Source organism: Diabrotica undecimpunctata, chromosome 1 (genome assembly GCF_040954645.1).
Source record: "Diabrotica undecimpunctata isolate CICGRU chromosome 1, icDiaUnde3, whole genome shotgun sequence".
NCBI lineage: Eukaryota > Metazoa > Arthropoda > Insecta > Coleoptera > Chrysomelidae > Diabrotica > Diabrotica undecimpunctata.
The window spans coordinates 86,978,128-87,005,886 of NC_092803.1; the positions used below are offsets into that span (position 1 = coordinate 86,978,128).

The 27,759-nt window shown below is 31.9% G+C and overlaps 1 protein-coding gene across 2 annotated transcripts; it reads right to left on the minus strand.

Moving 5' to 3' along the window:
• Positions 1–2,410: 2,410 nt before the first annotated feature.
• Taf7 (TATA-box binding protein associated factor 7) lies at positions 2,411–27,759 on the minus strand. Of its 2 annotated transcripts, none has more exons than XM_072544892.1 (5): positions 27,247–27,759; positions 25,169–25,612; positions 3,585–3,818; positions 3,305–3,470; positions 2,411–3,208 (listed from the first exon to the last, which is right to left on the minus strand). In XM_072544892.1, the coding sequence occupies exons 1-5, from the start codon at positions 27,310–27,312 to the stop codon at positions 2,997–2,999; spliced, it is 1,122 nt and encodes a 373-aa protein (XP_072400993.1). In that variant the 5' UTR covers positions 27,313–27,759; the 3' UTR covers positions 2,411–2,996. The 2 variants fall into 2 exon arrangements, with proteins under 2 accessions (XP_072400993.1, XP_072400996.1); XM_072544895.1 differs by having other exon boundaries at positions 27,438–27,758.

Sequence of the window (27,759 nt, forward strand, 5' to 3'; positions counted from 1 at the left end):
TGTTTAAGTATTCCATTTTACATCTTTATACGACGCATACAAGCTGCTCAAATTGTTTTTAACAAGATTATTTTTTAACTTTAGTTTTGTTTCTATTTATTTACATTAAATATTAATTTGTTTTGTTGTATAATCCACTTTTGCAATAATTCTGACCTATTTGATTTAAAATGGATTCAGGATTTTTTTATACTTTGACAACTATGTCAACTTCGATCTCTGTCAATGATAATGACGTGCAACGGTATTTAAATTAGATGGAGTGTACTTTGTTTTGGATAATTTTGTAATTAAAAGACAATAAATGATATTATTTTAACGTTGCGCCTCAGCTAAAATAAAAAGAAAGAGCAAATTTACTTCAGTAAAATCCGAGCGCACTATTTTGAAACCGTGTTGAATTTTTTGGAGAACCGGGCTGGCCCTTCATTAGATTACCCCTACTCCTTTTACTCTAGTCGGAATGCAAAGCAGCCCTTGTTTACAACACTGTTTAATAGTTTTGTTAAAATTAAAAAAAATGTAAAAAAAAAAATTAATGTAACATCGATTTAAAAAAATGTGACTATCTTGACCCGTGATGGTCGTAGGACCTCTTTTTCTTAAACTTGTGTTTTTTAACCGTTTTTTGTTTAAAGTTTTTCGAATATTTTTTTGACACTTAATTTGAACTAAATTCTACGGAGTTATTGTAAATGTTTATAAGCTTAAAAAGTGGTATTTATTACTAAATCATTTTGTGTACATTTTTTAAACTTTTTTTCATAGATTATTAGTATAAGTCTTAACGAAGAAAATAAGCCACAGGTTATCGAGATCCATTCAATCAAATTATCTAGACCAGACTTAGAAATTAGCTCATTTTTCAAAAATTCTTGTAAACAAATTAAATTTCGCAAAAACTATTCAACCGATCTGGCCCATCTTTTGCACACAATTAAAACACGATAAGATCCTCAAGTTCAGGTACATTTAAACAAATGTTAAAACATAATAAACGAAATAAGTTATTAACAATATTCAAAAACAGCGATTTTGTTGTTCATTTTACAGTAACTTTTTTGTTAATTAACAGATTTTAATTTAGCATATCTCATTTTTTTCTGAAAAAGTTGTCTGTTTTCACTAACAATTTGACGATTCTCTAGATAAGAGTCTGTTTGTACGGGTAAGGTGGGGTAATTGGATCATGATTTTACAACAAATCTGCTTTTGGCTCAGATTTTTACTTATCTAATGATCAAAGTATAAGTAAATTTTAAACTGTTTGTATAAAAACATGACCTTTATTTAATACTATTTAAATATATAGAACCTTAATTTAATTTGAAAGTGTTACAGTAATAATAAAATTGTACGTACGGTGGGTCCAGATTAACAGGGGTAAGTGGAGCAGCCAGCCTAAAGTCTCATAAGACCTGGTAGAAATCATTGTGGGCTATCTGGGCTTGATTGCTTATCTTTACATTTTCAAAGAAACCTCAAACAATAATTTAACTTGAGCGGATTTGAAACCAGACTCAGTGTAAGGTTATCGTCGTCTCGTATAACAGATAAGGTTTATGAACAAATTATACACAGTTTGTAGTTAACAACTAGTATTTAATGCCATTACATTAAAGAGTTTATTAAAACTGAACAAATCAAAACTAATATCTTATTATATTTCTAAACAAAATTCTTCCTGAAACAGAAACTGCAAATTGAAAAATAAGATTAGTAAAGAAGCATTTATAATCTCATATAATGTCCTACAAATGCTGCAATTCTTTCAGAACCCTGTTTTAGAAATAATTTTTGGTTCTTCAATTGCACCAATAACGTCATCCCAATCGTATCTTCCAATATCTGTTTTATCTGGCCACTTCTAAGACTTTAAAGATTTCTGCATCGATGAAATTTCAACATGGTCATCTGTAAAGCTTAAGATTTTTCCTGGAAAATACTCATCTTCATACTTAAAGATTAAATATTCACCAACTTTTTTGACAATTTGGTTAAGGCCTAGTTGCTGAAAATTTTCACAGGTCTGCTCAATATTATTACAGAACATTTCAAATTTCTTCTCGCTATCTAAATATCTTTCATTGTCTTCTACAGTATCTTGCAAATCAACATCATCACTACTTTCTTATACACAATCAAAACTGATCCTTTTCTTGTGTTTTTAAAAGCTTAGTGTAGGCCTACTTTATTTAAGTCCAGTCCCACGCGTTCCTTTTACTCGATGCTTCAGTGTAGATCGTGGAATATTGTAAAATAATGATGCACCTCGTGTCGTCTTTATGCCATTTCTAATATCCTCAATTGCCCTATCAAGGTCTTCCGTGGTGTATGAGAAGCCAGCACCTTTCTGAGTTTTTCTTATGTACGTTCGTACCATTTTCTGAAACAAAAACAATCTGATATACCCTAGGCTTTGAAAAAGTAAAGGATGGAAAAAAATTTTAGGTCCTGAGGGATAACTGGACCTGGCCCATCTTCAACTACGACATTTTAATTGTTTCTGTTTTATAAAAGTAAAATGACCGAAAATGTATACGAATTATATTATTTTTTTAGGTTGGTGGTCCAAGTGGTTTTTTACTTATTTCGTGAATCGTTCGCAAAAAAATTGAAGGATACACCAAAATTCATCCACTCATTTAGGGCATTCATTTGACAACTACAATGATCTTGAATGACGACTATGTTTATTTTACATGTAACAGTAGTAGAATTATACGTAGCAGTAACACGTAACAGTAGTAGAATACGTTAAGGAATGATTTTAGACGGATACCACATAAACATATATTATTAGAGAAAAGTTTTAATTAAAAATAAATTAAAATTATAAAATTGTTAAAAAATAAACAAAAATTTAACATTTTATAAAGAGTGCGTGTTTTGAAATAGATAAATTTAAGATTATCAAAAAGTGGATTTAATCTATTCGTACATTAAAAATATTCTCTGTAGTGTTCACTTGTAGATCAGTATTAAAACAAGACTAATCAATCTAATCCTTGTTTTAACATGTCTATAAGTTCATATTTCTCTTGTTCTTTCTCCAGCTGTTCTTGTAAAAGATTTTCTACTATTTCTTGAAACCGTTGCCTTAGAGCAAGATTTTCAATATTCTCAATTTTCATTTCTTGTTGTTGTCTTTTTGCTTTTAAATCGGCAATTTCTATGTTAATTTCATCGAGTCTGCTTTGAATGGTAACTGAAACGTGAAAAATGAGATTAGTTTTTATATAGTTCATTTCTAGCGAAGTAACTTTAGTCGTAAAAAAGATATCTTTTTAACATAGTCACTTACTTCGGAAATTTCCTTTATGCTCTGGTGCTCTTAAGTATGGCTCTGTATATGAAGTACTTGGTGGCTGGTAGTAATCCATTTCTTGCATTAAGTTTGAAGACTGTTCCATTTCTCTAAACATATCACTGGTAAATTCTGTGAGAATTTTGGAATCTGCCGAATGATTCTACAAAATAAACAATATTTATGAAAATTATTGTCACTACTTCACAGTCACTACAAGACAAAAAAAAAACTAATAATAATAAATTCAATAAATAAACAATGTTTGAAGTTTTACCAGAACAGAATTGGAATCAGTAAGATGACTTTCTGCTGAATTTTGGCTAGTCTCGTCCAAAACGTCCAGTACATTAAGATGAGCGTCTTCATCTTCCGAATCACTAACTGCTCCTCCAAATATATCATGCTCGGCAACATTTTTAATGGGCTCTTTAGGGCTTTTCTTAACTACCGTACCTTTGTTTATTTTATTTTCATCTTCTTCATTAATTACTTCCCATTTAACACTGACCTTCAAGTATAACATTTCAGTCATAACATTTAAATCATAATATATGGTGTGATTTGAACAATATGCATATAAAAAATAATGCAAAACTATAAATATTATAATATCTGCAAGGCTTAAAAAATATCTCACTGCATTTTTTTCGGTTATCGATGAGAAATATACATGGCGAACCATCAATAGAGGGTGTTCTGAATTCTATTAGAAAGCGATGATAAACAAATTAGAACAATATAAGCTTCAATATGATATTTTCCTGTATTTTTGAATAGTGATAGAATAGAATAGAAATATGTTTTATTGTTACTAAAAATTATACAATTTTATGGAGAAAGCTTACACAAACAGTCAGAAAAATAATAATAATTTAAAATTTACAGAAATTACATAAATCATTAATATCACAAAATTAAAAATAATAAAATAAACAAACCATTAAAAATTTATATAAATTGCAAATTGCATAATAAAAAGGTACAAACTAATAAGTTTAAGTTGCTGCATGTGATACTCAAATATATACAATGTAGGTAAAAGTTTATGGTCGGTATCGTAAAATTTAACAGGATATCCAACACAGATATAAAATCATATTTTCAGTGAAGAGACAAAGATAACAATCATATTTCCCCTTGGTCTCCCCCCCCCCATATTTTTTATTGACGCCTATTGCCCATTAGTGAGACGATTAGTTCCGATCAGAGATATTTTACATATCTCTGGTTCCGATCCTAAGAAGCTAGAGGTGGGTCGTTAACATTTTTATCGGAACCGTTTTTCGTAAACTGTAACTAGTTGATTATTTACCAGTAGTTTCAAATAAGCGAGTACACAAACAAACATATTGGCTATTCTATTGAAAGAAACTAGATTAGATTAGATTATGTGAGGTCGTTAAGGCCATGCGACCTCACCGCACTTCGACCTATAGAGATCTTTTGTGCATACCTTAATCTAGTTAAACTCTAGAATGCCAATACTTCTGATGTTGATTAGCTTCCTAGGTGACTTGTTTCCTATGTCAGAGGACGCCAGACTGACCTCTCCTAGGAATTTTAGTCTTTTGCAGAACAGTGCTACGCAGTTGCATAGTATATGTACTGCCGTTTCTTTTTCATTGTGACAGAAACGACAGTTCTCACTATCTGATTTGCCCATCTTCTTGAGATGATATCTCAGAGGGCAGTGACCAGTGACCATTTTGATATCTTTTTACTCATTTCGAGAAGGCGGTTTGTTGCAGTAGTCGACACTTTTATGAGCCTTTTTGCTTGCCTTTGTCCTGGTGTGTTAGACCAATATGATCTTAGTTGATTGAGTTCCCAGGTACGGAGTTCCTCTCTGATGTGGCTTTTCGATAGTCCACAGAAGGGTTCCGGACCCTGGAATGGGGTATTAGCTCCTTCTTTTGCGAGGCTGTCAGCTTCCTCATTTCCTGCAATTCCCTTGTGACCTGGCACCCACATCACAGTTACATTGTTGCGTTCCGCCAGCTTCTTGAAAGATTGTTTACAGTCCCAAACCAACTTTGACTCACATGTAAATGACTTTAGAGCCTTTAAGGCGGCTTGGCTGTCTGATAAAATAAAGACTTTTGCCCTACGGGTGTCTCGGTTGAGACATTCTTGGGCACTTATGTCTATAGCATGTATTTCTGCCTGGAAGATAGTTGGGGCGTTTCCAAGAGATTTAGATAGCCTGAAATTGGGCCAAGTCACTCCCACTCCTGCCCTTTCATCTATCTTAGATCCATCCGTATACCATACGAGTGAACCTTCTTCCACTTTTGGTTCAATTTCTTCACCCATTTGGTGGTTTTTTATGACCACTTCAAAGGGTGTTTCAAAGTCGAATTTGACTGGCATAGCATCTGTCGGCATGTCCTTAGAATCCAATGGAATTTCTTCTGATCTTTCCTGAAAGATTTTCAGGTGGCCAACTAGATGTCCAGGTTTCATTATTTGTGTCTGTCGGTTTTAAGGCGGTAGTTACTGCCTCCCTCCTTATGCAGAACTGCAGAGGAGGAAGATTCAGCATCGCCTCTAGAGCTGCAGTGGGACATGTTGACATTGCCCCTGTGATTTCCAGACAAGCTAGCCGATGCACTTTTTGCAGCTTGGCGTTAGCTGTTGTTTGTTGTGTTTTTGGCCACCATACGAATGATGCGTATGTGACCATTTGCCTAATTATTGTTTTATATGACCAGAGAGTCATTTTCGGTTGTAGGCCCCAAATCTTTCCAAACGTCTTGCGGCAGGTACAACTTGCCACCAAAGCTCTGGATAAAATTTTTTCAATATGACTATTCCAGGTGAGTTTTTGATCTAGGGTTACCCCCAGATATTTTACTTCCTTGGAATAGTCTAATGTGATGCCGTTCATAGTTGGAGCCTGTAAATTGTATTTACGTCTCCTTGTGAAAGGTATCAAAGTCGTTTTACTGGGGTTGACACTTAGGCCCTCTTTCGAGCACCAACTTTTAATTTCGTTAAGAGCAGTTTGCACGAGACTAGATATAGTCCGATCATACTTGCCTCTAATTGTAACAACTAGGTCATCTGCGTAACCTTGGGTTATAAAACCAGAATCATGCAACTTAGTGAGAAGGTCATCCACAACCAAAGACCACAGCAGAGGCGATAATACTCCCCCTTGAGGGCACCCCTTTACCGCTGTCACAGTCACAGATTCTCCTCTAATACTAGCAGTGATGATTCTCGTTTTTAGCATTGACTGAATCCATTGTATTAGTGAGACTTCAATGCTCCTCTTTACTAGTGCTCTTTTTATGGATTCAAATGAGGTATTATCGAATGCTCCCTCTATGTCAATGAAAGCGCAAAGAGCTATTTCTTTTGCCACTATTGTCTTTTCAATTCTTTCGACTAGCGAATTCAGAGCATTTATAGTGGATTTGCCAGTCTGGTAGGCAAACTGATGTTTGTGAAGTGGTTTTTAGGAGAAAGGAGGTCAGGCATATAGGACGATAAGACTTCGCTTCGTCCGTAGGACGTTTCCCCGCCTTTAGTATAAATACCACCTTTGCGTCCCTCCAAGTTTTTGGAATGTGACCTAACACAAGGCTTGCTATGAAAAGTCGCTGTAGTTGCGGCTGTATTTGCATGAAGCCTTTTTGGAGTAAAGCAGGAAATATTCCGTCCTTACTAGGGGATTTAAAAGGTTTAAAGCTTTTAACGGCCCATTCGATTTTATTTTGTGTAAAGATTTTATCCGCTAGTTGCCTGCTGGATCTGTTGAGGCCCCTTGGAGCCTCTGCAAGCTGCATACTTTGCGGTTCATCTTCTTGTATTTGTTGAGAGCCAGGAAAATGGGTCTTCAACAGTTCTCTAATAGTTTCCGTTAGACTCTCAGTATAGTCACCATTCGGCTTTTTGATCAGTCCGATTTCATTTGTGTGGTCTTTTGAGAGAACCTTTTGGAGACGTTGTGTAGGGGCTAATTCTGTTATTCCTTCGCACATTTTTTCCACGAGTTTCTTTTTGATTTTCTTAGTTCTTTGTTGTACTCAGTAAGGGCATTTCTGTAGGAGTCCCAACTACCTGTAGATTTTGCCCTATTGAAGAGTTGTCTGACCTTTTTTCTAAGTTTAGATAACTCTTTATTCCACCAGGGAACACCCCTAGTGGTTTTCTTGTGTTTTAGAGGACAACTTGATTCATAGGCCTGTATTATGGCATTTTGAAGTTGCCATGAGGCTCGGTCTAGATTTTCCTCTGTGTCGAGCGACGTATCCAGTTCCTCCATTTCGCTGTCGAGACACTTTCTAATTGCGTTTATAAATGTGGGTTTGTTATCTCTGTTTGCAATATCTAAGTTATTAGCAGATATATACCCAGGAGGTGCTCACCCCTGTTATTAATTCCTCTGCTACCCCATACTGTGTGGTGTGCATTTGCATCGCAGCCAATAATTAATTGTCTGTTCTTGCTATTGCACCATCCCATAAGTCTTTGAACTTCCTCTGGAGGTGGATGGTTTTCAGAGTCACCCTCTGACCGAAGTCACCCACAGAAAGAAACTAACGAAGGATATATTTATTATAACTTGAAAAATAAATTAAACAATACAAATAGTACTTACATTTACATTACACATTATTAAATCGTGAATCGTCTAAATTGACATTTAAAAACATAACTTTTTCCACTTTTCTCGTTAACCGTGTTCTTCTTTTATTTAAAATTAAACCAGATTTTGAACATGTGTTCACAAGGAACAGATTTTGTTACAATACTACAATATTTTATGAATATAGTGGTTAAGTTAGGATATACATGGCGATGGTTTTTCCGCCACTGTAATGGACAGTTCCGATCTCCGTTCGAAATTTTTTGTGGGTAATATCATCAGACAAATACATGTCGACCTCTTTTACATCTCTCGATACAGGTGTATGTTTAGATGAGTCACGTCCAATTAATTCATCAAAAATACACCATGGACTTAAGTCATCTTTTTTCTTGTACTGGTTGATTTTCACTAGTACAATCTTCTTTTTCTTTTTTTATAGAAGTAACCAGCTTCTTAACTCTTTCTTCTGTTTTTTATAACTAGGTATTCTGATTAATGAACGAGTTTCGATTTACGATTGTTCTGCATTTTCGATTTCAAATCTTTATTGATAGTTCGTCAAAGGATTTATTCATTGTAAATATTCAATTAAGAATTATTTTTCTTAGTCAAAATTATTGACCTAGTATAAGAATAATAATTTTATTTTCAAAAAATGCACATTTGTAGAAGATGCAGCTTTTATGGTCCGCCTTCTGAATAATGCAATGATTGAAACTTCTGACGCATTTCTGGCTGTTTCGACTACTTCTACTACAAGTACTGACATACTGCCTCCACCACCCAAGCGTCAAAAGGTGATGGATACTTCCATTAATAAAAATATTAGTTTAGAACAAAAGAAACAAATAGATATGAATTTACTAAACCTATGCAAAGACTCGTTTCATCCGTTTTCCATAGTTGAAGAACGAGCTTTTAAGAAGTTTGCGAGCTTCCTGGATATAAACCGCCAACAAGAAAAACTTGTTCATTACGTCAAGTTCATTACTTCAGGAATGTTATATCAAAACTGAGCAAATTATTAGATCACAAGTTGTTAAAGAAGTAGAAAATATCTGTATTACTACTGACCTTTGGACATATGGAGTAACTGAGAGTTACATCGCATTAACAGGACAATATTTAACTGAAAATTTAGAATTTAAAACGATTTTATTAGGGTGCTGCCATTTTTCTGGAAACCATAATTCAGAAAACATCGCTTTTGAAATTAGTGAAATTATTAATCAGTGGGGTCTAAAACGAAAAGTAAATTTTGCAGTAACTGATAATGCCTCAAATATGGACACAGGCTATTAAAGATGTTTTAGAATGAAAACATTTAAATTGTTTTGCTCCTACGTTAAATTTATTGGTGGAGGACGCACTTAAATGCTATCGTGTAGAAATATATAAAATAAAAAGTCTTTTTTTCGACAATTCAACAAAAAACACATTTCAAAAAAGTACTTTATCTTCAGAAAGGCCTTTAAAGTATCAATTACAACATAAAGTTCCCAAACGGTCAATCCAAGACGTGGAAACTAGGTAGAACTTCACCTATTACATGTTAAAAAGAATGACGAGTTAGAAAAGGCAATCCGTTCCACATTGGTATTACTTAATACAGACTTAGACTTAGACCAAATCTAAATAATGAAGACTGGATTTATTGTTCTTAACTTTCTAAAATTTTACGGCCTTTTAAAGAAATAACAAGTACAATGAGTGGCCAAAAATACTTGAAGGGTAGTTCAGTGATTGTTATGGTACGCTGCCTGCAAGAATCTTGCAATAAAATTTTAGCAAACGGCAACCTTACATCCATAGTATCCGACGTAGTACAATTACTAATATCGGGTTGTATTGTTTAGTTTATTTTTCAAGTTATAATAAAAATATATCCTTCATTAGTTTCTTTCACTTCAATAAATATTGTGTATAAACGATGTTTGTTTATGTAGGTACTCTCTTACTTGAAACTACTGTTAAACAATCATAGTAACTTGTTTACGAAAATCGGTTAACGATAAAAACTTAACCGACCCACCTCTACTCGTTATCTGTCCTTACTTTGATTCGGTGCTTTGACGAATCGAGAGATCGGGAGACCAGACGTTGCCAAATAATTTTGTATGAAGAATTTTCTATTGTGGCATCATATGCAGTTTATTATTTTTAATTTGAATAAGGCACAATGTGACTTTAAAATAAGCTTATTTTGATGTTTAGATTTTTAATTCGGAAATCGTACTTAAAATACGAAACGTTAATAAATTTTATTTATATAAAACGATTTCCGAAGTGGAAATCAAAATTTTATATTACACTTATTTTAAAGTAAAATTGTGGCTTATTCCCAATAAAAAACAGTAAGCTGCCATTTAAATCCATTTCGCCCAAATTTTATTCTTAGAACATTGGTCAAATGCTAAAAAGACAACAGGTCAAATAAAACCAATAAGTTTGGCAACGTTGAATTTCCCCTTCTTTATTATTTCAACTTATTCTTTTTTTTTATTAATTAGATGGCTTTGGTAAAGACCAATTAACTCATTCATTTTCGGCGATATAAAGGGCTGACCTAATATACCTCTTTCTTTTTAAACAGGTGTTTCTCACTCCATCTCACGTAAGGTCCATACCGACCATAAACTTTTACCTATACTGTATGTATGTATATATATATATATATATATATATATATATATATATATATATATATATAAATATATAACTGTTTTGGATGGGTTGGAGTCAATAAAAGGGCTATTTTTTTAATTCTCGAGCTTTCAATTGTGTTTACAATTATTATCAAGAGCTAAAAAAGACAAAATACTTACAAGGTTGAACTAAAAAGAAAAAACAATTTTTGTTAACTTACCAAATAAAAATTAGTTTGGTAAGTAAAAATTACTGCTTACATCTTCAAAATATTTAATACAAAAATGTTTTAATCTAATAAATGTTTCTCCGAAAATTTTTATAATTTTGAAAACATTTTTTTAATATAAAAATAATTGAATTTATAAATAAGTTCAAATAGCAACATAAAATTTTTAATTTTGACAATTATATGGCCAAAAGTAAAATTTCGTTTAAACATTCTTTTTTGTTTAGTAACAAAAAGAAGAAGATTTATTCACCGTTGACAGATGCCTGAAAGAAATGTGACAGATATATGGAGAATTAAATATGACATTTTACAAGTTTTATATATAAATCATAAAGAAAGAATATATAGTTCATCCCAAACCCTTCTTTCAGTGCGTCACAGTTTATCGAATTCTCTCTAACGCATTAAGCTAGAAGTGACAGAAAAAAACGTGAGTCTGTGATTATTATACATAGAACTTAGAAAATTATATTTCGTTCACGGGTATTTGTATATTAAAGCGAATTCTACTTACGGATATATAATTGGTCGGAGTTTAGAATACGCTAAATAGATATCCAATCAATGATGCGCATAAATATAATTTGACGGAGATGGTCTCGATAGTGACAGTACTTTGACAATGTCAACTGATAAAATGATAATTGTCATTCCAGGATAGTATTTTTACAGTGAAAATTTAATTTTGTATTTATTGTCATAAAAATATTTTAAATATGCCGAGATATACCGAGAATGAACAAAGACTAATATTAAAATTATTAAATTATTTTCAATTAGAAAACGAGGCTGGGACAACTTTATTACCAGTTTCTGCCGTTCGTGAAGTAAGTTTTAAATTATTCTAAAAAATATTCATATTAGTAGTTTAAATACTATACATTTTAGCCATAGTGTTTGTAATAAATAATAATAAATACATAAATAAATCTTAGGTAATTAAGCACTTTCCTTGGAATGTATAGAATAGGAATTATGACAAACTGCCGTTCCAATATAATGCACAATAAAATTTTTTATACAAGACGGGACCTCTAATATGTAAATTAAAAAAAAATTTAAATTCTTAAAATTTTTACTCCACATTTTCAAAAAATAACCTTTTCACATTTAGCCGATTACGATCCTTCAACTGTCAGATTTAACTAAAATTTCATGCAATAATTCTCGACATTCTTAAAATCCTATATGACGTCAAAATTTGTGACGCACTGAAAGAAGGGTTTGGGACAGACTGTAATTATAAATTTTGCTTAAATTTTGAATTTCTGATCTTTTGTTTAAACTTTTATCATTTTTGCTAATACAAACCTTTTCCAAAAAAGTCCTTTTAAATTTATTAATTTCACTACATAAAATTTTAATGTTATCAAAATCCATAATATGGTCTTTATCGATTATATGTTCTGCCAAAGCACAAGATGGTTTTTTAATTCTGCAATCACTTTTGTGAGAAATAATGCGATTTGAAAGATTTCTTCCGGTCTCACCAACATATTCAGCCTCACACTGAGTACAACTAATGCTGTATACTAAATTCGTTTTTTCAAATTTGTCTATAGGATATTTAGTTTTAGAATATAAAGATGAAATAGTTTTGATGTTCTTTGTTGCTATTTTTATATTGTCAATAACCTTTAGTGTTTGTATTAATTTAGGTGTTAATGATGGTATAAAAGGTAGTGAATGATAATAGATGTTCTGATTGTTAGATACAATGTTTTGAGATTGAGCAAAAAATGGTGTTAAATTATTTATATTACCAATATTAGAAAAAAGCATCCTATGTAGCATATCTGGAGGATAAGAGTTTTCAATTAGAATATTTTTTAATAATTGAAGATCTTCTTGTAGATAATCTGGATGAGAAAGTTTTAAAACACGTTCTTTTAATCCTGTTATAAGGTTCATTTTCATCTTATTTGGATGGTGAGAGTAATAGCTTATAAATCTATTACTACATATGGGTTTTCGGAACCATCTGGTTTTCAACATATTGTCTGTATTTCTTACAATGCTCATGTCAAGGAATGGTAGAGAATTATCTATCTCTTCCTCAACTGTAAATTGTATATGTTGATTATGACTGTTGAAAATGTTGACTGTTTCATGAATTTTGTGTTTAGGAAGTGCCAAAACTAAATCATCTACATATCTCTTAATAAAAGGAATGAAAAAAGTGCAATTACTGATACAATCACTGATAACATCATCCATGACATAGCTACTTAGAATGGGTGAAAGACTAGATCCCATACGACTAACAAAAATTTGTTTATAAAATACACCATTAAATATAAAAATATTAGAATCAAAAACAAAGTTGATAAGTGTTTTGAAATGTAATAAGTCAATATTAGTGTGTTGTGAAATCTCATTCCAATGTTTTTCAACACTACTTATTAAATCTAAAGGCAAATTAGTAAAAAGAGATGTTACATCAAAACTAACTAAAACATAATTTTGTGGTAATTGGAAATTATTAATGAAAGAACTAAAATCAAATGAATCTTTAATGTAAAAATTGTTGTTTAAATTCAATTAAAGATTCATTTGATTTTAGTTCTTTCATTAATAATTTCCAATTAACACAAAATTATGTTTTAGTTAGTTTTGATGTAACATCTCTTTTACTAATTTGCCTTTAGATTTAATCATAAGTAGTGTTGAAAAACATTGGAATTAGATTTCACAACACACTAATATTGACTTATTACATTTCAAAACACTTATCAACTTTGTTTTTGATTCTAATATTTTTATATTTAATGGTGTATTTTATAAACAAATTTTTGTTAGTCCTATGGGATCTAGTCTTTCACCCATTCTAAGTAGCTATGTCATGGATGATGTTATCAGTGATTGTATCAGTAATTGCACTTTTTTCATTCCTTTTATTAAGAGATATGTAGATGATTTAGTTTTGGCACTTCCTAAACACAAAATTCATGAAACAGTCAACATTTTCAACAGTCATAATCAACATATACAATTTACAGTTGAGGAAGAGGTAGATAATTCTCTACCATTCCTTGACATGAGAATTGTAAGAAATACAGACAATATGTTGAAAACCAGATGGTTCCGAAAACCCATATGTAGTAATAGATTTATAAACTATTACTCTCACCATCCAAATAAGATGAAAATGAACCTTATAACAGGATTAAAAGAACGTGTTTTAAAACTTTCTCATCCAGATTATCTACAAGAAGATCTTCAATTATTAAAAAATATTCTAATTGAAAACTCTTATCCTCCAGATATGCTACATAGGATGCTTTTTTCTAATATTGGTAATATAAATAATTTAACACCATTTTTTGCTCAATCTCAAAACATTGTATCTAACAATCAGAACATCTATTATCATTCACTACCTTTTATACCATCATTAACACCTAAATTAATACAAACACTAAAGGTTATTGACAATATAAAAATAGCAACAAAGAACATCAAAACTATTTCATCTTTATATTCTAAAACTAAATATCCTATAGACAAATTTGAAAAAACGAATTTAGTATACAGCATTAGTTGTACTCAGTGTGAGGCTGAATATGTTGGTGAGACCGGAAGAAATCTTTCAAATCGCATTATTTCTCACAAAAGTGATTGCAGAATTAAAAAACCATCTTGTGCTTTGGCAGAACATATAATCGATAAAGACCATATTATGGATTTTGATAACATTAAAATTTTATGTAGTGAAAGTAATAAATTTAAAAGGACTTTTTTGGAAATGGTTTGTATTAGCAAAAATGATAAAAGTTTAAACAAAAGATCAGAAATTCAAAATTTAAGCAAAATTTATAATTATATTCTTTCTTTATGATTTATATATAAAACTTGTAAAATGTCATATTTAATTCTCCATATATCTGTCACATTTCTTTCAGACATCTGTCAACGGTGAATAAATCTTCTTCTTTTTGTTACTAAACAAAAAAGAATGTTTAAACGAAATTTTACTTTTGGCAATATAATTGTCAAAAATAAAAATTTTTTGTTGGCATTTATGACATTGAGGCTATTTGTAATTGGTTGCTATTTGAACTTATTTATAAATTCAATTATTTTTATATTAAAAAAATGTTTTCAAAATTATAAAAATTTTCGGAGAAACATTTATTAGATTAAAACATTTTTGTATTAAATATTTTGAAGATGTAAGCAGTATAATTCCTATTCTATACATTCCAAGGAAAGTGCTTAATTACCTAAGATTTATTTATGTATTTATTATTATTTATTACAAACACTATGGCTAAAATGTATAGTATTTAAACTACTAATATGAATATTTTTTAGAATAATTTAAAACTTACTTCACGAACGGCAGAAACTGGTAATAAAGTTGTCCAAGCCTCTTTTTCTAATTGAAAATAATTTAATAATTTTAATATTAGTCTTTGTTCATTCTCGGTATATCTCGGCATATTTTGTGGTAATTGGAAATTATTAATGAAAGAACTAAAATCAAATGAATCTTTAATGTAAAAATTGTTGTTTAAATTCAATTAAAGATTCATTTGATTTTAGTTCTTTCATTAATAATTTCCAATTACCACAAAATTATGTTTTAGTTAGTTTTGATGTAACATCTCTTTTTACTAATTTGCCTTTAGATTTAATAAGTAGTGTTGAAAAACATTGGAATGAGATTTCACAACACACTAATATTGACTTATTACATTTCAAAACACTTATCAACTTTGTTTTTGATTCTAATATTTTTATATTTAATGGTGTATTTTATAAACAAATTTTTGTTAGTCGTATGGGATCTAGTCTTTCACCCATTCTAAGTAGCTATGTCATGGATGATGTTATCAGTGATTGTATCAGTAATTGCACTTTTTTCATTCCTTTTATTAAGAGATATGTAGATGATTTAGTTTTGGCACTTCCTAAACACAAAATTCATGAAACAGTCAACATTTTCAACAGTCATAATCAACATATACAATTTACAGTTGAGGAAGAGATAGATAATTCTCTACCATTCCTTGACATGAGCATTGTAAGAAATACAGACAATATGTTGAAAACCAGATGGTTCCGAAAACCCATATGTAGTAATAGATTTATAAGCTATTACTCTCACCATCCAAATAAGATGAAAATGAACCTTATAACAGGATTAAAAGAACGTGTTTTAAAACTTTCTCATCCAGATTATCTACAAGAAGATCTTCAATTATTAAAAAATATTCTAATTGAAAACTCTTATCCTCCAGATATGCTACATAGGATGCTTTTTTCTAATATTGGTAATATAAATAATTTAACACCATTTTTTGCTCAATCTCAAAACATTGTATCTAACAATCAGAACATCTATTATCATTCACTACCTTTTATACCATCATTAACACCTAAATTAATACAAACACTAAAGGTTATTGACAATATAAAAATAGCAACAAAGAACATCAAAACTATTTCATCTTTATATTCTAAAACTAAATATCCTATAGACAAATTTGAAAAAACGAATTTAGTATACAGCATTAGTTGTACTCAGTGTGAGGCTGAATATGTTGGTGAGACCGGAAGAAATCTTTCAAATCGCATTATTTCTCACAAAAGTGATTGCAGAATTAAAAAACCATCTTGTGCTTTGGCAGAACATATAATCGATAAAGACCATATTATGGATTTTGATAACATTAAAATTTTATGTAGTGAAAGTAATAAATTTAAAAGGACTTTTTTGGAAATGGTTTGTATTAGCAAAAATGATAAAAGTTTAAACAAAAGATCAGAAATTCAAAATTTAAGCAAAATTTATAATTATATTCTTTCTTTATGATTTATATATAAAACTTGTAAAATGTCATATTTAATTCTCCATATATCTGTCACATTTCTTTCAGACATCTGTCAACGGTGAATAAATCTTCTTCTTTTTGTTACTAAACAAAAAAGAATGTTTAAACGAAATTTTACTTTTGGCAATATAATTGTCAAAAATAAAAATTTTATGTTGGCATTTATGACATTGAGGCTATTTGTAATTGGTTGCTATTTGAACTTATTTATAAATTCAATTATTTTTATATTAAAAAAATGTTTTCAAAATTATAAAAATTTTCGGAGAAACATTTATTAGATTAAAACATTTTTGTATTAAATATTTTGAAGATGTAAGCAGTAATTTTTACTTACCAAACTAATTTTTATTTGGTAAGTTAACAAAAATTGTTTTTTCTTTTTAGTTCAACCTTGTAAGTATTTTGTCTTTTTTAGCTCTTGATAATAATTGTAAACACAATTGGAAGCTCGAGAATTAAAAAAATAGTTAACCAATAGCCCTTTTATTGACTCCAACCCATCCAAAACAAGTTATATATTTGTTCCAAACGAGTCACAAGTACTTCTTTTTTCTTATTCCTATATATATATATATATATATATATATATATATATATATATATATATATATATATATATATATATTCCTATATATATATATATATATATATATATATATATATATATATTCCTATATATATATATATATATATATATATATATATATATATATATACATATATATATATATACATATATATATATATATATATATATATATATATATATATATATATATTTTAGTTACTTGTACATAGATAGACTTTTGTCATTTTACGGAACTTAATGAAATATGTTGCAGATTTAAGTTGTAAAGGAAGGTGCTTGTATAATTTTTTTGTCGAATATAATATAGATTTCTTTACTAACTCAGTGGACGGGATCGATAAATACACATCAAAGGTTGAATTTCTTGTGGAGTAGTCATAATTAGGTCTTGCTGGAAAAACATGTAGGTGTTTACGAATTAAGCAAACAATTTCTAAAATATATAAAGAGGTAAGCGTTAAAATCACGTGATTTTTAAGTAGCTTCTGCAATGTGTTATAGCTACTGAAACCAAAAAGATACCGTATTGCTCTTTTTTGTAATTTAAAAATAACATCAGATTGGGCAGCTGTACTAGAACTCCAAAAAGAAAGACCATATCTGTTAAAGTCTTAACATATCACCAATACTCCCTCATTATTTTTGTTACAATTATTAAGAAAACACGAAATATATTCTATTTATTTTCGATATATCTCAGCTCAAATAAAACTAGTTTTTTGCCTCGCCTGTTTTCCCTAAACAGGTTGTTTCTCTTGGCATCTAAACACGCTTCGATATTATTTTACCGCCAATTCTCCTCTTCTCAATATAAAAAGTTATCAGTTTTACGACCAAAACTGGTCATAAATGTTTTTTCCTAGTACCAACTCTTCGCTAATTCATTAGAAAAAAAACAAGTTTTTTGTCTGCCTAGAACTGGGTCAATAATGTTTATTTGTTCTCGGAACTCGTAAAAGGGCAATAAATCTTTTAGTTTTATTGTTTTATTATTATGCATTTTCTTCGTACATGTTATAGAAAAAGTGGCTTATAACCCACCTTAGGAACGTTAAACTTCGTTAAAAACGGTTGAATTTGGCGGGTCCCTATTTTCTTTAAAATGAGAGACTCCATTCTCGGTCCCCGTACCTGACAGTAGGTACATCTAGACCTCTTAAGATTGGTGTAAAAATACACGCGCTCTACGAAAATTTTTGTTCGCACATAGCAGAAAAATAAAATGTTTTAGGTTTAGTTAATATGTTCGTAAATAAATATCTTTTGTAAGAACGCAACGTAAAATAAAGTGCCCTTAAATTCATCAAGCATTATTATTACCATTTCGACTTTAAACATTGTTTCGACGAAGGATTATTTAATCCAAGTCTACATACTTAGCCAGTTCCGACGTCTGACCCTCTACTTGTATTGTAGAAAGCAGACAAATCACAACAATATCATCAAAGATGAGACTAGAACAAAGAAAAGTCTGTTATTTTGGAAGATGCTCAGATCTTATTGCATAGCAGGCTGAGGCTAGTTTCTTACTTAACAAATCGATATGAAGGGAGCATTTAAGGTTGTTATCTATAAAAATACCAAGAAATTCCACAAAATCAACGATACTGCTCTGGCTGTTATTAAGAAGCAAGGGTTGAAGAGCTCCTTTATAGGATAATGCTACTGTCTTATCCAGGTTAACAGAGTGTAAATTAGAGTCGGGCCAGGTTTTTATTTTAAGTAGGTCAACAGTTATAGTTGCATGAAGAGTTGCAATATTAGAGTTCAGGTGATACTGGTAAAGACAAGGAAAAGTAGAGGACCCAATACTGAACCTTGTGGTACTCCACATGCAATGCTTTTGTGACAGAGTTTGTATTATTTGCTCTAACTAGTTGTTTCCTATTTTCCAAGTAAGATTGGAACCAATTCAAAGAAACACCTTGGATTCCGTAGAAATTTAGTTTTTTTATCAAAATCTCGTAATTTACACAATCAAAAACTTTGGCATAGTCACAAAAAACAGTGGCAGTCTAAAGATTATTGTTCAGTGTTTGATAGACCTCATGTAGTAGTACAGAAAACATAGCATCACTGGTACATTTATTAGATAAAATGCCGAACTGACTTCGTGATAAAATGTTGTTTTCAACAAGAAAAACATAAGTCATGCTTTTATAAGTCTCAATAATTCTGGAAGTACCGGTAGAAAGGCAATAGGTCTATAGTTGCAGACATTCGATTTTTCACTACCCTTATGAATAGGAATAATAATGGCTGCCTTTAGGCACTCGGGAAATATACCTTTTTCAAAAGAATTATTAATTAATGATACCAGGACTTCCAAAACATTTTTTGGGAGAATTAAGAAAATTTTTATCAGTAATACAGGAAGATTTGCTTTTGATACTATTGATTGTTTGCATCAGTACAGATTTATCAACTGGTCTTTTAAATAATGAATTCGAGACTTTGAATTGGGGAGGTAGGAAATGAAATCTTGTTGCGGCAAAATAGTTGATGTTATATTTTTACTCATATTAACGAAGTATTCATTTAGATTTTCAGGGTTTGGAAGAGAAAATGTTTGAGATGTGTTAGTTTATTTCGAAGATTGTTTATTATGGACCAAGGTTCTTTTGCAACATTTTTAGAGCTTCCCAGTTGATTTTGATAGTATATTTTTTTAGCTGTTTTGATAAGTTTTAGATAGGTTTCTCTGTACTTGGTGATATATTCAGTGACAAAGACGTTTGTAGTAAATTTCTTTATGTATAATAGTGAACCCATATTCTTGGCTGATATGCGGATTCCTTTGGTAATCCAGGGTTTGTGATGTTTTGACTTAATTGTAATTAAAGGAAATGCCTTATAGAGACAAGCCCATCTAAAAAATGACTGAAATTATAGTCCACGTCCACAGGAGGAAAGTGCCACCCAGAAGTCAAGCATAAATTTTGGAATTTACGAAAGTTCTGAGCGGAAAAAATTCTACCTAAACGTCTGGTTTTCGAGGAGGGTTTGTTGAGAGTGTTACGCCTGGTATATACTGCTTCATGATCAGATAGTCCTGCATTAAGAATTGTAGAGCGTACATCAAGGGGTGAGAAATCTGAGACAATATAATCAATTACGGTAGATGTTGTTTTAGTAATTCTTGTAGGAGAATTAACGTGCATTGTGAAACCATACGATTCGAATATATTGAACATTTGTATTGACCATGTAATTAATATTTAAATCACCGCATAGAATTGTGTCAGGTTCTAAAAATAGTTCCGTGGAAGAATCAGGTGATCTATAAATGCAAAGAATGTATAGAAAAATATAGATTATAAACTAATAAGAACTCAAAAAAGGCTTCATTCAACAGAAAGTCATATTTTGTTACCGGAAAGAAATCATTATTGTAGAAAGAATTAGGTTGCCTCCATGAGCTGAACTTGGACGATCATACCTAGCAAGTATGGTATATTTTTCTACAAAAAAAAGGCTCGTTGACTTCAAGCCAGTGCTCTGTAAACGCGACTATGACTACTCCAGAACTAAATTTCGTTTTGGAGAAGCAACGGAATAGTAATTTCGGCGACTTTCCCTTGATTTTTGCAGGTTAATATCGAAGTGAGAAAGGACCTAAGATTAGCTTCCACCTCAGTTGGACCAATTCCATAGGCATCGTTAAATTCTAGAAGGATTTTTCGTAGATCTTCAGACTTAGTGGGAAGTCCTTCGGAAGTCAAAGAGAGTTTAACGCTTCTATTGGTGAATCCTTCGTAACATACTGAAGCATGTTGGTCGTGTAGAAAAGCAAGATGTAGCTTAATGACTGGCAAGATATCTGGTTCCCTTAATCTTGCTAGAAGATATTGACTGTTCAACTTGTTTGTTAATCTAACTCTTGGTGGGGTCAAAGGATCCAGATTTATCGATGGTTCTCAAGTATCCTTCTTTATGAAGTTAATATGAGAATGGAAAGCATTCTTAGATTTGCAAATTTCGATGGCCTGCTTGTCTGTGAGTATTTTTGTGTTTTAACTTGTTAATTTTTGTTGTTGCTTAAAATGGTAATTGGATTGATGTATAGTCCGGATGTCTAAGCATAAGGCTTATGGTAAATAATAAAAGCAAGAATTTTTACTTTTTAAATATGAACGAAATATGCAAAAATAAGTCACTTTTTTATCCTTTTTTGATTTTTTTTTAATTCGTGAGCCTTTTTTGAAGTTCAGTGTTTATTTGGTGTTTTGCCAAAGCCAAAACCAACCGTAACTGAATGAATAAGGGAATATAATGAGTTAACATTGGAACATGGTAAATTATTTTGTAGAACGTGTGTAAAGACGATAAGTTTTATTTTACAAATTATCCATTTAGTTGAGTTCCCTGCTTAAAAAAATCCTATAAATATGTGTTTGTGTTTCTAAAGAAATACAGGGTGTTAAAAGTTTTATTTTAGTTATAATAATGTCGATATTTTGATGAAAATTAATATTTGGATTTATTTTGACATGCAAAATTTGAATAAGACTTCGGTATTGGAGTTTAGGGGGTTCTAAGGAGTAGTGATGCGCAATACAAGGTGTTGCTACCTGATAACACCTCTAGCCACTCCTACTCAATTCCTATCCTCACCTCCAAGAAGTGTGACTTAATCACACGGGTGAATCCCGGCAAACCTGAGCAACCTTACCGGAGATTGGGTAACCAAACCCAGTGGAAAGTAGGGTCAGGGCTGACGAGGAAGGGAGAAATGATCCTCCGAAAAGGGGGTTGGGCGATAGGCCAGTAACCTATTCTTGTAAAAAAGTACTACTACGAAACCTTCAGATAGGCCTCGGAATGGACGGATATCAAGACGACGACTTTGCCAACGGAATATGGAATTTACGCTGCTAACATGGAATGTCAGAACGCTAAATAGACCAGGAGCACAGAGGATCCTTCTAAACGAACTGAAAAGATATAAAATAGGAATCACTGCAGTACAAGAAACTAAATGGTTGGGAAAAGGTATCCGGGACACTAAAACACACACTATACTGTATAGCGGTAAAGATGAAGGAAATAAAGAATTTGGAGTAGCCTTTATAATAGATAATAAAAAGAAACACCTGATAACAGACTTTCAAGCCATCAATGAAAGAATCTGCAAGCTTAGGATAAAAATTTCTTTATTCGCATTTTCGCATTTCTTTAACATAACCCTTATAAATGTACAATGTCCCACAAATGAACAGGAAGAAGACACTAAGGTAGCCTTTTATCAAGATCTAGAACGAATCTATGACTCAATACCAAGAAACGACATGAAAATGGTGATAGGCGACACAAACGCCAAGATCGGAAAAGAAGAAGAGTACACAGGGGTAATAGGGAAACATAGTTTGCATAGAGACACAAATGAGAATGGCCAGTTTCAAATAGATTTCGCAGCTGGAAAGAATATGATTATCAGTTCGACATGCTTCCCACATCGGGACATACATAAGGGCACCTGGATATCACCTGACGGAAATACGATCAATCAAATAGACCATATGCTGGCTGAAAAAAGAATGGCGACGAGTATATTAGATGTAAAAAGCAGACCTGGCGCAAGCTGTGACTCAGACCATCTGCTAGTACAGACACGGTTTAGATGCAAAATCAGCCGACAGGTAAAGGAAAAATATCCAAAACAAGAAAAACTAAACTTAGATAACCTAAAAGTCTCTGAGGTACAAGAAAGATTTGAGAGAACAGTGGATGAAAAATTACTAGAAGAAAACAGAGCAGACTCCACAATAGAAAACCAATGGAACACCATAAGCAGTATCATACTCAACACAGCGAAAGAAGTCTTAGGAACAAAGACACAATGGAGAGAAGAAACATGGTTCTATAAAGAATGCAAACAAGCCATACAGGAAAGAAATGAAGCGCATAAGAATTACATACTCAGACGTACTAGAGAGAGAAAACCAGAACATGAGAACAAAAGACGAAGAGCAGATAAACTATGCAGGCAGAAAAAGAGAGTATGAAAACCAACGGATACTAAACATAGAGAGGGAGTTTAAGGAAAACTAAACACGTAGCGCATACCAATTTATCAAACATCTAAGACAAGGATACAAACCGATGACTAGCCTCTGCAAAAATAAGAAGGGTGAAATCATTAGCGATATGGACGAAATTAAGAGAACCTGGATGACATATTTTAAGGAATTACTAAACAAAGGGACACAACCACCATTATAACAACAGAGGCAGCAGCAGGCACGACAGGAGGTACAACAACAAGAACTGGGGAAAGATGGAGAAGAAAATGAATTAACTAGACCCCCAACGCTAGAGGAGGTCCAAACGGCAATCCACATACAAAAAAGCCATAAAGCACCGGGAATAGATAAAATACCGGCAGGACTACTCAAGCAAGGAGGAAGGAATTTGACACAACAGATGTACCAGCTAATACGAGAGATATGGATAGAAGAAGAAATTCCCCAACAATGGAAGAAAAGTATAATCTGCCCTATTCATAAAAAAGGAGACAAACTGTTGTGTCAGAATTATAGAGGCATCTCTTTACTTTGTTCGGATACAAAATACTCACAAACATCATTAATCGAAGACTACAACCTCTCATGGAAAATATCATCGGGGAATATCAAGCAGGGTTTAGGCAAAATAGATCTACCATTGACCAACTATTTACAGTTAAACAAATACTAGCCAAAGCATGGGAATATGACATGGACGTTGACAATCTCTTTGTAGATTTTAAACAAGCCTATGATTCAATATGACAATGACAATGACAGAAACAGTAGCACAGGTATGTATTCAGGGACAGATCACTGATGCGTTTACAATAACGCAAGGACTGAAACAAGGCGACGGACTAGCCCCAACGCTCTTTAATCTTGTTCTTGAATATGTAATTAGACGGTTGACGGTGAGCGGAAATAACATACTTACAAACAAGTCTACCCAATTAGCAGCATACGTAGATGATATAAACATAATGAGCAGAACAGTGAATGCAGCGGAAGAAACCTACGTTGAGTTGAAACAGAGTGCAGAAGCAGTAGGGCTAGCAATAAATACAAATAAAACAAAACTACTCATACAAACCAGATCAAATAGACCGGTGCAACAACACTTTATTGACGATATAGAACATGTAAATAGATTCACATACCTAGGTATGGATCTGGTCGCAAGCAATGAAGAAGAACCGGAAATAAATAGAAGGCTTGTGCTGGCAAATAAAGCCTATTTCGCGATGGGCCACATATTCAAATCGCGAGACGTACACCGGAAAACAAAACTCCGGGTCTATAAAACAATAATCAGGCCCATAGTAAGTTATGGTTGTGAAACATGGGTGGTGACACAGAAATCTGCCAATGCATTAGATGTGTTTGAAAGAAAAATATTACGTAGGATCCTGGGCCCAATAAGTGAAAACAACAACTGGCGAATTAGGTATAATAGAGAAATATATGAGCAATATAGCGAACCAACTCTAGCACAACATACTAAACTGCAGAGATTACGATGGGCAGGGCACGTGGTCCTCATGCATGAGAATAGAATCCCCAAAAAATTATTAAATGCAATAATGCAGGGAAAAAGACCTGTTGGAAGACCTAAAAAGAGATGGGAAGACGAAGTCGATGAGGATGCCAGGAACTGCCTGGGAACGCGTTCATGGAAAAGAACAGCGGTAAATCGAGATGATTGGAGAAGCCTGCTGAAGGAGGCCAAGGCCCGATTTGGGCTGTAGCGCCATTGGAGGGATTGGAGTTTAGAGGGCACCACCTATATCTCTTATATCTCTCAACCAACCAACCAACCACCCACCCACCCACCCACCTACCCTTCCACCCACCCACCTACCAATCCACCCACCCACCTTAAAAATAAAATAAAACCCATTTATTAAATTAAAATTTGTCATACTACTTACTAATTAAAATTTACTTACAGCATCATTATCAATCTTTAAAAGTCGTTTAACTTCTTTTTCAATTTCTGGAGCCTCTACATACTTCTTTTTTAAAGTTTTTCTAAACCTTCTTTTCCTTACATTCTTAACGGGGGGTGTTATTCCATGGGGCCATAAATACTTTTTGTCAACTTTGTTTGAATCTTTTTTTTTCTTTTGTGGCGAGTCCTCATCTGTAGTAGTTTGGTCATCCTCTTCTTTACAAACTAACATCTGACATATATCGGCGGTTTTATAAAACCCCTTGGTATCAATTGTTTTTAATGATTCAACTATTGTTGGTAAATCAACAACTTTTGCTCCCATCAGCCAATGATCTACTCTAACTTCACCATGACGCATATCTTCATCAATTTTAATACCTACTCTATCTTTTAATGAACTATTATTCCGAATTGCTTCTTTTAATGCTCTAGCTGGTTCCTTAAAAAGTGTATTACATTAATAGTAAAATATTTTTTTTTAAAAGTGAAAAAAAGTAAAATTGCTTAAAATCCCGAAAACGTAATATAAATGCAGTTTTTTGCTGCTAAATGTCAACATTTAAAGCATTGACCTGTGTGCTGACCAGCGGCATCACTGAAAGTGTAAACAATAGCAATAAAAAAACTTACGAAATAAAGAATTCTAATGTATGATGGTATATTTTATGATTAAAATATTTAAAATTTATCCAAAAGGATTACAAAAATCTTAAAAACATTTTTGGTCCAGTCGGACCACCATCTTGAGAGTAGCTACCAATCTAGGTGTATTGTGTTATCATTTTGTTTGTATAGTACTGTTAGAATGTGCAATATAATGACAATTGGACGAAGTTGTTCTTCTTTCGAGCAGGAAAAATGTGATATTCTATAACATCGACCTTGAGTCATCAGTTTTATAATATAATATGGTTTCCATGTAATCTAAGGGTTATTATACATGGATTTGTAGCTAGCTTCAACTACTCTCAAGATGTAAGTATTTTCCACATGCTTAGTAATTAAAGTCAAAATATTACCCTTTGTATTAATCATTTTAATAATAATCTAATATACTACAATAATAATAAACTGTTAATGGGGTTATTTCGTGTATTAAATAAATAAATAAATAAATTTTAACATGAAAATAATAACTTCTAGGTTTTGCTGATGATGGTCCCATTGGGCCAAAAACATTTTATGAAGATAATTGTAATCCTTTTGAATAAAATTTTAATAATAAAAATATACAATCATACATCAGAAGGCTTTACTTATTTGTAAGTTTTTTTAATAAAGATCTTGGGATCAAGTAAATAATAGAACAGGAGATAATTTAATGAAGGTAGAGGGACACTTAGAAATGAGAGTCGCTGTCCGTTTATCAAAATTGAAGAGGAAACAGGTGTGGACACAATTTAAGAAGAAAACATCAAAAATTTATAAAATGGGGGATTTAGTGGCAATCAAGAGAACAAAGTTAGGTGGAGGACTCAAGCTGAGGAAGAAATATTAAGGAGAGTACATGGTAGTAGAAGTTATTCTAAATGACAGATAGGTAAAAAACCAGGATGTCATGATGGATCTCAGAGCACATCAACAAGTAGAGAGTATTTGAAGCTATGGATATAGAAGCAGTTACAATCTGAGTCAGATTCGTAGCAAGATGTCCGAATGTAGGAAGTCAAATATTATATCTTATTTCATAATTTATCTGTTACACCGCTACATACTTACATAAACAAATAATGCTTGAGACGAAAGAAAAAATTTTTAACACACTTTTCTTCGTAACATGCGATGTATTAATGTTATTATAAATTGATTATTTTTTGTGTATATTAGGGCTTTGCCTATTGTTAATAAATAAACTTTTTCCATTATAAAACCAACTAATATTCAACCAACCTAGGGGCATATTTGTCCATATGTATTGCTAAAATGTTAACCCACCTTCAAAACACTAACATACAAAACAGCTCAGTTGGAGAATATAATCTAGGAAAAGCCAAAATGTAACAGTGATCATTCAAGTTTAAGTAATACATTGCAAATGCCTGTAACTTTTCTTTTTTTCTTATTGTAACTTACCACAGGTAATCTAAGTATAAATTGTGATTCTAAATCAGCTACAGGTTCTGCCTCTATTTTGGACATATTTTCCTTTTTATTTTTAATGCACACTTAAGATTTTTTAATCCTTTAAATATACTTTACGAACTATACAAATGTATATAAAGCTCAATAATAATTTATTTGTACATATATTGTATTCGTCTTACATTTTTTTATCTGGTTGTTTTATTGTCTTTTGGTACAATGAATACTGGTTTCATTGGAGATTTAAACAGTCTTTTACAATGAACAGAGTATGGGTATGTATTGTGATGAACACCACTAAATTGATTGTAAATAACCATAAATAACCATGGTAAGGTCCATTCGCTTAGCTTGCGCTTGGGCCACCAGAGATATTTACTGACTGAATACCACAGACCACTAACTAATAACTCTGTGCTGAATACAGAGTATATTTTTTTTATGTACTATGGAATATGACTCGGTTCCCTATTCCCAGTCCGAAGTGTCCGAACTGTCTAGCCT

Bases quoted from the DNA above. Each gene is read 5' to 3' on its own strand.
- Taf7 (XM_072544892.1), bottom strand. From the start codon at position 27,312: ATGTCCAAAATAGAGGCAGAACCTGTAGCTGATTTAGAATCACAATTT. The intron at 25,613-27,246 runs GTAAGTTACAAT...ACACTTTTTAAG, and splicing joins TTATACTTAGATTACCTGTG to GAACCAGCTAGAGCATTAAA. The intron at 3,209-3,304 runs GTAAGTGACTAT...TTCACGTTTCAG, and splicing joins GCATAAAGGAAATTTCCGAA to TTACCATTCAAAGCAGACTC.